A 12,389-nucleotide genomic window follows, 5' to 3' on the forward strand; every position below is an offset into this window, starting at 1 on the left:
AAAACGGGAAAAAAATGGAAGAAACCTCAGGAAGAGCGACTGAGGAGTTATCCCTCTTCCAGGACGGACAGACGTGCAATAGATATTGTAAATAACAATTAAATTACAATGTGATGAAACTGTGATTTACACTTTTGTTACATTGTAGCAAACTTAAGAATTTTAAGCATCAGCCATGCAGCTTTCAGACTGAATGCTTTTATTCTGAGAAATAGCTCAACTTTGACTTCATGGAGGCTATAAAATGTTCCTGCGCAGATGACATGTAAACTGTAGCATCGCTAGGGGACGCAACCATGTCATGGTTTATTGCTCAAGATCCAGGGAAGCTCAGTGTCGAGTTTGAAGTTGTTTAAATTAGCGATTTTCACGAAAGCTGCAAGCAGCAATACTGGAGGCTAAGAAACTGGCCCGTTCCCAAAAGGTGCATTTTGAATGGGCTTTGCACTAGTAAATAAATAAATCTAAGCCCAACATACTGTCACTGTAATATCTGTGATATACTGCACCTTTGTTGCGAGTAGCCTCGTAAGGTAGATCTCAGACACCATCTTGCTCCCGCGCTCGCCCTCTTTCTGGTCCCCGTGGTCGTGATTCTTGACCAAGTGCCAAACTTTGACGCCGCTCTCCAGGTCAGGGGTCAGCATGGGCACACGGGAGTGGGGGCTGTCTGGGCTGGTGGGTGTGGAGCGGAAGGGAACGTCCACACCTAGATGGTCAAATGTCAGATATAAAGAAAGCATATATTTCAAAATATGCAATTTGTAATTTTCATGTTTATCAGACACCGGAGGGAAAGTCACATTTGTTTCTCAGATCTGAATTTAAAGCAGACTGTCCTCTTTGTTGTCTGTAAGTGAGCAGTGTGGATGTGTGTGTTTGGACTGTATAATCATTTGCTGCCATTATTTCATTGGTTGTCATAGTAATGATGCAGACGTGCAGTCATTCACTAAAGACATGTTTCCTCTGGTCCTCAATTTCTGTCACCTAATGATTTCTGCTCTTCTTGACATCCTGTTTGATATGTGATGTTAAAAAAATCCCTTGAAATCCTAATATGAGAGATCAGTGCGAGCTGTAGTTTCGCAGATGTGATATAAATCACATTTTAGATCAGTAGTTTAGCTAAAGTGAGAAGACGGGATGAAAACGGCATCTCTTTGTTTAATGTGCTGTGTAACAGTATCTGCTTCATGTGCTCTACAACAGACTGATGAGTGACAGCAACAGATGGTGCAACACTGCTGTGACTTGGATGAATATTAAGTGTTTGTTTTTCTTAAACAGAACTGACCATATCTGCTGATACTGCGTGGGAAGCTGGCTGAGGAAGGAATGTTGAAAGAGGACATCTGTTTGGGTACCAAGGCCACCACACAGCGCTCCGACACCTGGAAGACAAAGGTAAAGCCTGGCAATTATTTTTATGAATCGCTGGCTTGCGGCTGTAGGTCAGATATAATCATGGCTGCAATTCAAAAAGTTGTTGAAAGTATAAATCAAGGATAACGGATTTGTGTTTTGAACAGGCTTTCATGTCCAGTTGCGTCAAAAGACATACAATAAACATATAAAGGTCCGGTTTTTAGTTCAAGTAAAGAATTCTGTAAATATTGAGAGTGTAGACGTCCTCCATCATAGTCAGCTAGATAATACAGATAGCAGAGCATTATTCACAGCAGCTTTAACTGTCAAACATGATCAAACTCGTCCATATCACAACAGGGTTCATACGGTCATGGAAAAACCTGGGAAAATCATGAGTTTTTGCAAATAGCAAGGCCTGGAAAACTTTTAGAAAGTCATGAAATTTTGTTTCACCGTCGTGTATAATAACACATAATGTGTTCAAGGACTGTTGGGAATTGAAAATTCAATGGTAATTTCTGTTTTTGCATTTGCTGGCTGTGATAAATGTTGTAATTTTTGTAAAAACAACATGTGCGGGTTTGGAAGGCATGTTTTCTATAAAAAAACTTTAAAGAGAAAAAGTTTTTCTTTGACAATTGCCAAAATTTTTTAGAGAAAACACCAGCACCGGCAGTAAAATAAATACAGTATACAACCATATAAAATTGTATGCTCCTCCCTTAAAGCCAAAATAAAAAACATAGGTCCCTCCTCAGTGCTTAAAAAATGACTTAACATGCCTCCTAAACTAAAACAGGAATCCAGTAATGCTGAGCTGGCCTTTACTCAAACATTTTTCAAGCAATTTCACTTTTGCAGATAGATTTCTAATTTTGGAATAAAATCAAGAGAGTTTTTGAGTTGGTGCAAGCCTGTGATCTCAGTCGTTTGGTGTAAGGTGGTCATAAAACTTTGTCCAAGCTGTCCTAAGTGAGGCTTTTCCTTGTCTTGATGTTATGATAAAATCAGTTTATTATTAAGGTAAGTTTTCTTTGTCTTGGCTCGTGCATTTATAATACTGAAGTTCAAGTCAATTTCACGATGACTCACTTGATATCGCAGCAGACACACAAATATTCCTTTTAACTTTTTGTGGATGTATTTCTGTGTATGGATTTGGGGATGCATCTTTGGGGATGTATTTTGTGTGTGGATTTACAGATGTTTTTTGTGTGTGTGTGTGTGTGTGTTTGTGTGTGCGCGCGTGCGCATGTACTTACAGATGCTTATTTTTAAGTTCTTATTTAAAAAAAGCCTCCCATGAACAGTGAGTCTGGCTCTTGTGCATAAACATACATAGATGCTACTGGAAAAAACAGAATTGTAATGCAAGCATTGCAGAGCAATGTTAACAACCAATAGCTGCACTATCTTCAGCGCAAAGAAGAGAGCAGCCAACTGGATAGACAGTAAACACAGAGGGACACTCCGGGGAGACGGAAGAATGTAAACAAAACTCGTTTCTGTTGGTCTTGCAAAAGGACAAATAATCTCAAAAGGACTCTCTTTTTTTTTATTAATTAATTTTTTTAAAGGAACTCTCATTGTAGACTTGCAAATAGTGACCCTGCAAAATCTTTGCAAAGTCTGACAGTATGTGACTGAAAACTCACATTATCTTCAGATGTGAAAGTGTGTCAGACTTTCAAAGTCTTCTACTATAGGGTACACATAAGACACATCAATGAGAAAAGAAGAATTCTTCCTCACAGGAATATAATTCTCATGTGTGAGGGTCAAATACAGGGAACAGTGAAGTAATCAAAACTGGGTTTACAGCACTCAAAGCCGGATAAAAATTATTTATATTTAATATATGGGAACTTTTATTTTTCATTTTAAGAAAGAGTGCAGTTGTCTCAGTTTTGTCTGGGGGGGGGGGGTCTGTAGTCCAACATCTGAAGTATTTTTGCAGCCTTAAACTGCTCTGAAGCGCCCACAAGTTGTTAAAAAGTTAAATATTCATGTGTTTGTTTGAATACAATTTACTGCCTGCTGGATGTTTTGAAGTTAGAATGGCCAAGCAGATGCTGAGAGTAAGAGTTGGTCTGCATTTTGTCCTTGAAGTAGTTTCAGGTATATGCTGTTTTCTGTGTTCGGCGGATGCGGAGAGGTCGTCAGCAGCGTGAATAAAATTCATGCTACTGTTCTGCATGAGCTACAAATGTGGCTAATACAAATCCAGCTCAGCAACAGAACAAACATATCCACACCTGGCAGAGAGATTTAAAGTGAAAGAGGGAAAATTGTTTATCTCCTTGACAGATGAGAGAGTACGTGCGTCCTTTGTCAAAATACGCTTTCAGTACAGAAAATGCAGATGTCCTTTGTCTTTATTTCTCTCTCTTTAAAAAATAAAGTGTGCTGTAGTGAAATACTGGCTCTATGTGAGTGGTACAGTTGGCCCAAATCTGGTTGTCAAGACAAACGTTTGACTGACAAAGAAACTGGATGACTCATCTGAGGTTGGTGACCTGTGTAGTCGTATTTATGAGCTGAAAAAAAAGATGTAAAAGACACAGACACACAAGTGCATGTTCAGTTGACTAAGCGTGCTTGTGACTGGGGGGGTTTGAGAAAATGTTGGCAGGGGTGAGGTGAGTGATATGAATATAAATGAGTAATGCTCTGTCCTTCATCAACAATTTTTGCTGCAACACCCTTGAGCAGCTGGATAATTGTAGTTTAATAAAAAAGATTCAGGATTTTTTTCAAACCAACTTGTAAATCATTTGCTAGTACCATATTCTTAACTCTGTTTTGCATAAATAAATTAGAAAGCTTTGGATTTTGGACCATTGTTTGGACGAAACAAGAAATTTGTCTCTGAAAGACTGTTTTCTTACATTGTATACAGAAAAAATCAATTGTCTATTAATCAAGACTATACTTGCCAGATTTCATTGATGACAAATATAATTGTTTGTTGCAGCCATGCTTGAGCACTATCACAGTATACCAGGGTATTTAGCAAACCCCAACATGTTTTTCATTATTGTCAAAATATTGACACTCATCTTTTTCGCAAACTCATAGGGAAATGCTGTATTACAGCTGTATTGTATGTAGTACACGTCATCCGCCACCAGAGGTCAGTCTCTACTGGTGGAACAGGCAGCTGAGCTGGCATGGACAGCGACTGCAAGTTGAGGGATAACGTTACAGCACTGTAAACCATTGATCTATAAAGAGAACTGCATACAGCATTTGAGGTGGGTCCCTGTTCATTCCTGTGAAAGTTGCAGGTATGAAATTACGTGTATCTTCCACATTTGGGGCCCACAGAGCAAGGGCACTAAAGACTTGCGGCAACCAAGCACGGCCAAGCAGCTAACTTCCACCGGCTGAGCGACTACCTTCCGGTTTAGCGCTCTGCTAACTTCAATGGAGATAGAAATTTTGGACCAAATAAATCAAATTCTGATTGTAAAACTGTCTGCTGATTTACAGATGTCTCTTTCACAATGCAAGCCTGTGGGGGGCAAGTCTTTTTGGCTAACATGACATCACGTGATGAACATGGTAGTTGTAATTCCATGTTTGGTCATGAAAGGAAATTGTCTTTTCAGTCCTGGTGCTCTTCCTGGGGGATTGCTGCAACCAGTCAAAACAGCATATTTTCATCTAATTCATGAATTTAGGGTTTGTTTAAACCAAACTAAAGTTGAGGATTGTTGGAACACTGGACAAACTAACTAGATGACTAACAAGACTAACTCAGATGGTTTTGGGGAGTTTTATTTTGTACTGGTTGAGTTTGAATGAATGGTGCCTTATAATGAGACAACTAGGCATTTAAGCTAAGGTTGGTCTTACTTTGGTGAAAGAGAGAAAGTTGAATTCAGAAGGTGAACAGTTGTATTTCTCTTTAATATGGAAAACTTTCTTGACATTTTGTGAGTTTACTGTAGGTAGTGCCGCACACAAATATCATGGTATACCATATATCTCAGAGAAATTTCAAGAACTTATACCACCCAAGTGTTGTGCGGCCCATGTATTAATAGCAGCGACAGACCTGGTAGTGCATGAGCGTGTTGAGCCTCTTCCAGTCACTCTCTATCTTGGTGGTGATGTCCTCATCCTGCAGCACCACACGAGCTGTCCTGCCCTGCCGCCACTCTGGAGGGAAATGCAATCAATAGTGAATGTGTGACATATGGCATTTTGGGGAATGTTTGTATCCCCAAGTGTCTGACAGTTACATATTGTCTAATGTCCATCATTTGTCTTGAACTGTCCTTTTGCGTTGCCAGTGAGGTTGTGTTATCCTTGTGTACTGTTAGTTTGTTCTTTGAAACTCTAAGTTGTCAAAATGCTGAAATGTCTCCAAGGCAATCAGAGTGTCTAAAGGTATCAGAGACTTACATTTAATGCTTTATTGGAGTTATATCCACTCCTCGCTCCTCTATAGCTCTACCCTCTTGCCCAAATATAGTCGCTCCTGGCTCCAAAAACTGACCTCACAGTAGTTTTGTCCATTATTTTTTACAGTCTATGCTATTATTTCATTTAAAACTACCTGATGAAGACATTTTAACATTTCATTTCATAAAACGTATGCGCAGTAGTGGAATGACACAAGAAAACAGTTTTGAAGATGATTACTGAAATTTAATTATTACTTGGAGAAGCCTTTGTTTGAAATGCCGGCTTCAAGACGCTCCCTGTCTGAAGAAACTAATCTCAGTGTTCAGAAGGATTTTGGCCCATTCTTTTACACAGACAGTCTTTAAATCTTGAAGATTTGGGGGGACCAGTTTGTGAATCTTGAGAAAGAAATGTTACTTTCAAAACTTCAAAAATGGCTGTGCTCAGTTCCCAAATGCTCTCTGAGTGTTGTTAAAAGAAAGATTTGGTTTGGTTTGAAACATTCTGCGAGCATTGAATTCAGAGTACTTGTTTACCAAAAACAAGCAAGTTCACTGAACATTAAATAACTTTGTACTGTTAACAACTAAATATATATCCCCAAAAGGATTTGCAAGATTTCATGAACCAGTGTCCTGGCCTTTTTGTAATTGGGATTGTGATATTGATTTTAGGAGTTGTTAAGGACCTGTAGACACCCTGAACAACATCCTGCACATTTCCTCCTGACAATTAAAGTGATTGTAATTCTGCAAACAAAACACAAATGACACAGTGTCTTCACAGGGAATTAAGCTACCCAAAGCAACAAGGAGAAACTGATCCTCTCCAAATCCCTAACCTGTAAAAGCCCCTTAAGGTGTAAAACTACAAACCCAGAGCAGTATCAGCCACTACCTACAAGGCATCTTATTTACTCCCTTTGAAGGTGCGTGTCAGCTGGATTTGTGCCAAGTCATTCAGTTTTGGCTGACATGTTGTGGGCGTAAGCCTGAGTGTAGGTGAGCTGTCAGTAAGGTTTAATGTCAGTGTTGGTGAGTGTTTTTCTGGTTAGGGTGGTAAACAGGTTCAGGGAGGAGGTTGTCTTCCAGAAACTGATTTTGAGCCTTTTGTTGATGTCATGCGTCTTTAGTGAAACATCTGTGATAACTCCCCTGACATGCCGAACTCTAAGCTGTATTCTTTCCTCCTGTCATTACTCCAGCACATCATGTGCTGTGGCAAATTTTCTGTCTGTGTTTTATCTCTGAATGTATACGACAATTAGCATTATGGAATGAGTCTGTCACAGTGGGATTACACTCAAAGCACCCTCACCTAGATCCATGTCTGCAGCCCGTGGTCGCTGTGAGTAGGGCATGTTCTTGTACACCGCATCCAGGATCTTCTCCTTTACCTGGGTAATGGTGTCACAGTTGAGCACCTTGACAGGGATTTCTGGGCTGTTCTCATTGTCTGGGTTCACACAGCTCAGTGTCTGGGGATCCGGGATAGAGACAGGAGAGGAGGGAGTGGGGGGAGGTAAGAGAAAGAAGCAGAAAGAAAGGTGTTGCTTGCTAGGAAAGTCCTTTCATTATGTACTCCTCACCAAACTGTCCTGGTGGAGAGGATCTTGGCCAGAAATGTAATTTCACACCTCCAGGATGTGGCTGTGCAGCTCCAGCAGGGGCATTAAACAAGTAATGAGACACAGCCTCTCAGACTCACCGACACGGATATCAGAGAGGTGTCATCCTGTCGCTGGCTGGCTCTGCTTTGGAGCTAAAGCCAGAGGGGGAACTTATTTTGAAGGGCTGGTGGAGAAACCCAGCCAGCTTGATTTTAATGGAAAGCTAAAAGAAAGTGTTGTGTATACAGGTGGCCTTACCACATGACTCCCTACTGATTATTATACACCAGACAGAACTTTGTAGACTCAGTTTTCCTGATTATATTTACCAGTTAAAATTTATGCAACTTCATTCTATTATATTGATTTCACTGATTTGGAGAGCCAGACTTGTCAACAGTAAGCATAAAAGTTTATATAAAAAAAGCCCAAGAATGAGATGCAAGACTGGTGATTTGGGGAAGAGAAGCCTGGAAACCACAAAACATCCCGTTCAGTTGCAGCGGTAGTTCAGGTAGTAGCGGACCATTAGTGGTGAGCCAGTCATTGTTTAAACTTCGCATTAGCATGCATCGCCATTCCCACCTTTTATCATGCATTTCAAGCTGATTTCGTTACTGCCTTTGTCAGTTACACTACATGGTCAAAGGGCCTTGTGCACAGTCATAACATCCACATTCTCGCTAACTTCCTGCAGTGCACTTGCAGTCACGTTAGCGGTTGTGTCGATACTGCTGGAGATATGTGAGATGCTGCAGATGTTAAACAGGCTCTCTGGCTCCTCACATCCGAATGCTGAAGTGCCTTTGAGAAAAGCACTGAACCAAATTGCTATTGTGTGTATGTGTGTGTGTATGGGAAATTTTAATTACCTTTGGACAACAGTGTCTGCCAAATTAATGTAAAGTATGGTAGTGGGAAGCCAGTTTTTGCCTTAGATACCACTTCAGATTGGTGAGGATTTTTGTATGTGTGGAGACGGGATCTTGAGTTGATAGCATGAACCTCCTTGCATATTTCACCCTCTAAGTTAAGCTAGAAGACGAGACAGCTGTCCACTCCTTCTACTGACAAACAGTGGGAGTAAACTGTGAGGGCTAGGGTTGGATATTGTTCAAAAAATGATCATACCTAAGTATCATACATAAGTGTGACTGATACCAATAGAGCATTTAATTTTGTTCTACGTCATTTGATACTTGTTATGTGAAAAGAATGGCAGGTAGCATAGCCGTAATTTTGAACGTTTTGGTGGCATCTCAGCATGCTGAAAGGTGAACTCAATCAAATACACCGCGCTCAACTTAACCACACTTCTTACTGTATGGGTTTTAGCTACTGTTGCATTGGGACAATCACACATGGCATTAAAAGGAAGAACGCTTACAGTGTTTGTCTGCCAGCAAAACCATACAAGTAGTCCTTTTTTTTCCAGATCTGGGTACAGAAATGTTCAAATTCAGGTGTTGCTTGACTGGAGAAGTTTTAAAAGTACTTGGTATTGTGTTAATTTGGTAGATACATTGAAGGGTTTGAGTACTGATGCCCAGCCATAGTGGTGACTGTAGTAAACAGGGACTTGTGTATTTTGAATAACGCAGACAGCCACACTGATGTGTACCCGAAGAATAAATTGAAGTTGTGGTAACTTCACAGCTAATTGAATGGCTCTGTCAACGTCTTATTTTCTCAATTTGTTTTGAAGAAACTTTGTCCAGATCTCCTTAAGCTTGACGAGATGGACATCTGGCATTGCAAGATTATTTATCCTCTGCTGCCACGTTATTGAAACTATCCAAATATTCAAAGCATTCATAAAATTACTAGCGCAGCACATGCCACATTTCTGTGGATCTGTCAAGGCTCTTTGCCAAGAGATGTACAAAAATGAATACAGACAAAATTTTGGACTTTTTTCTCCCCTTCTCTTATTAATGTCTTTATGACTCACCAACGTCTTGTATTCAATCTGCTGTCGGATGAGCTTGTCCTCACTGAGGGAATAGCGCGCCTCTCCAGTGATGGAGTCTATGGGTCCCTTCTCCATTTGCTGTTTGATGGCACAGAACAGCATGAAGAGAGGCTCGCCAGCACACTCCTTTGTTTTGGAAGGGAACCCAGGGATTATCGTGAAAGGTGGGAGAAAGGAAAATAAGACATAGGGAAGAAGTGAAGTGAAGGGAAGGAAAGAGATCTGTATTCATCGGCACAGATGATGAGACTCGGTAACTGGAGCATGACACATCAGACACAATAAAATGAATTTTTTTTCTCCTTTTGAATCACAAAGCTCGAGATAAGTTTGACCTCCGCAGGTAACCATTATCCCTCCACATGTCCACTCATCAATATCAGTTAAAAAAGCAGCTACAACAAAAAGCCACGCAGCAGTCTATCTCAAAATCGATGCTGATAATTTTAAGAAGCATTGTGTATCACATTGACACCTGTGGAGATAAGGTGTGAGAGAGATTTTATTTTACCTTGAGAAACTTGTGTAGCAAGAAGGCAAACCAATTTGTCAGCATCTTCTCCGCCACAGATTCTGTTCTGCAAGACGAGAAGAAAGCACACTCGTTTGTTAGCGAGAGGCGTCCCACAGAGAGACGGAGTGCTCTGATTATTCTTTTATAATTTAAGAAGCAGAAGAGCCCGACATTGTCGGAACCAAAAAACATGACATGGAGAGTTTACAGAGAAATACCATCCTCACTCAGCCGCTCGGTCTCAGAGGACACACACTCCGATATACTGCAAGTTAAGTGCTGCCAGTGCAGAACATATTTGGGTCATGACATAATTGTGCAGACACAACTAAGATGTCCACTTCAAGTCCTTTCCCTTCTTTGCTGTGTGTGCACTTTGTATGAGTCCAGATGGGGAAGATTTTATGATTTGCTTTAGTAAGTCTTTTAAATGATGTAACAGTTCTGTGCAAAAGTCTTAGGCCACCAAAGATTTGTTGTTTTAGCAAAGTATATTTATTTTTCAGTCACTTTAAGATACGAACAAAGAATACAGAGAAAATGTAAAATGCATTAAAATACCGAAATGGCTTCTTCAGACTGAAGTCAATATTTAGTGTGAAACATGGAGTCTTACAACCATAACAAAAGGAAGCTCAAACAATCAATATTGAGCTTTGGACATGTCTTGAATGCAACCTGGTGTAAATACAGCAGGAGATTAGTATTGTAAATCCCATATTGTCTGCCCAAGAGAGTTCAAGACATGCTGACTGGAAAGAGAGGTCACACTAAGTACTTGCAGCTTTAGCTTGTTGAAGTTGATTTATTCCGAAATACTTGCATTTTTTTATACTGTATGCATATTTCCTGTATGTTCTGGTTGTATTTTAGTAAAGAGACCACTGCTGAGAAATAAATATGTATTATCATTATAACCTTGCAAAAATAAAGTTGAAGGTGGCCTTAGACTTTTGCACAATTAGTTACAGTTACAGTTCCCATAAAATGTCTTACAATCTCTTCCTAATCTGAATCTGATCCAAAGCCCGTAGTTTTATAGCTACCCGTCTCTTTCTGTCCCCAACCTGCTGTCCCTCTGTTAATCCTTCCCAGTTCTTACCTGCTTTTCAACCCTAACCTGTATTGACTCGACTGTTGACGACATCCCATTAAATTGTAGTGCGTTTCCGCAAGAGCAGCATGTTTGGGCTAACAAGTTCTTGTTGTACCGGCTCCTATGTGAACTCATCCTTATATTTAATGAGTGTGCTTCAGATTGAGAGAGCCCTCTTTTTCAAAAAAAAAAAAAAAAAAAGAACTCATGAAACATTCAGTAGGCCAGTCTCAGCGCTGGGAAAACAATCGGCTGATAACCAGAGGTGGAGGAAAGAGGGAGAGAGGCGAGAGAAGGGAGGACCAAAGAGGTGACGAGGGGGAAGAAACGTGAGTTACAGCTGAATGTTTCATGAGTGGCACACAGAAGATAAGTCAGACTGACAACGACTCTGCCGCTGCCGCCGCTGCGCTCACTCTTTCCCATTAGGTTCTCTTCCACTTCCAGTCCCTCCCACTCTCTATCACTTCTACCTCTCCTGTCTTTCACCTGTCTGCTCAGGCACCCTGGTTCTCAGACTCGTAACGGCTGTTTCACACCGCTGCACAAAACAAAGCTGAACAGAGGTGGGCTTTCCATCGCTGGCCTAGTTACTCATCCATCAGAAGTGCCATAACTGGGCTGGAAAGAACAATGCACAAAGGAATTATCTATGCCAAAAGATAAGCAGCGCTGATCAGAACTGGTCAGGTTTGTGACAGGGAAGGCCTCGAGTTTAAACGCTCTGACCACAGTGGAAAACATGGACAGCAAAAGTTAGGAAGAAATTGTTAGGTATTATTTTGAGTCCAGTTTTGGTTCCTGAAATTTGAGGGTGTGTTCTTGGCCTGGGCTTTATCATGGTATTACAGTATATCAGGGTATTTAGAAATCCAGAGGGTATGATTTTCAATACCATCATACATAAAGGCACGCCTCTTTTTATTAAACTCATTTTATGTAGTGCACAGCATGCACCACCAGAGTCTCTCATCCCTGCTGGTGGAACAGACAGCTGAGCTGAAATACACCACGACACCTAGTGGTGGAGCGATAAGTTACAGGACTGTAAACAGCCGGTGGCCAAAGAGAGACTGAGGGAAATAACACCATGACATTTTAGTCAATAGAACAGCTAGCGCAGTCTGGTAAGTTCAGAAAATTACATCACTTCACTGTAATGCAGCCTATTATACTAGGAAAGACAAAAATTCCTATATTGCAATATCCAAAATCTAAGACAATATCTAATCTCATATCCTGGTATCGATATTGTATTGATGTATTGCCCAACCCTATTTCAATAAAAAAAGAAGAAATTCAGTTTTCTAACTGCAACTAAGATGCCTAAATGCCTAATCCTGAGCTGCCTGAGTGACAGAACTGAAATCTTTTGATAATGACTGTAACACAAAGGCCCATTTTAAGTATTTTT

General features: G+C 40.5%; 2 protein-coding genes across 3 annotated transcripts in view; one reads left to right on the forward strand and one right to left on the reverse strand.

Moving 5' to 3' along the window:
- Positions 1–12,389, forward strand: part of ora1 (olfactory receptor class A related 1) — a 261,847-nt gene that overhangs the window by 95,038 nt on the left and 154,420 nt on the right. For both annotated transcript variants that reach the window (XM_042509176.2, XM_088069134.1), the window contains exon 5: positions 1,291–1,407. The gene's annotated coding sequence lies outside the window, so the exon portion shown is untranslated. The remainder of the gene's footprint in view (positions 1–1,290; positions 1,408–12,389) is intronic.
- LOC121959677 (plexin-A2-like) overlaps positions 1–12,389 on the reverse strand; it is a 129,480-nt gene that overhangs the window by 8,910 nt on the left and 108,181 nt on the right. The window contains exons 23-28 of the mRNA XM_042509132.2: positions 9,877–9,943; positions 9,345–9,491; positions 7,102–7,261; positions 5,432–5,535; positions 1,298–1,394; positions 510–709 (exon numbers count right to left, since the gene is read on the reverse strand). Coding sequence (XP_042365066.2) covers positions 510–709; positions 1,298–1,394; positions 5,432–5,535; positions 7,102–7,261; positions 9,345–9,491; positions 9,877–9,943 — 775 coding nt within the window. The remainder of the gene's footprint in view (positions 1–509; positions 710–1,297; positions 1,395–5,431; positions 5,536–7,101; positions 7,262–9,344; positions 9,492–9,876; positions 9,944–12,389) is intronic.

This window comes from Plectropomus leopardus, chromosome 2 (genome assembly GCF_026936395.1).
Source record: "Plectropomus leopardus strain MGB_pleo_1.0 chromosome 2, ASM2693639v1, whole genome shotgun sequence".
Taxonomy (NCBI): domain Eukaryota; kingdom Metazoa; phylum Chordata; class Actinopteri; order Perciformes; family Serranidae; genus Plectropomus; species Plectropomus leopardus.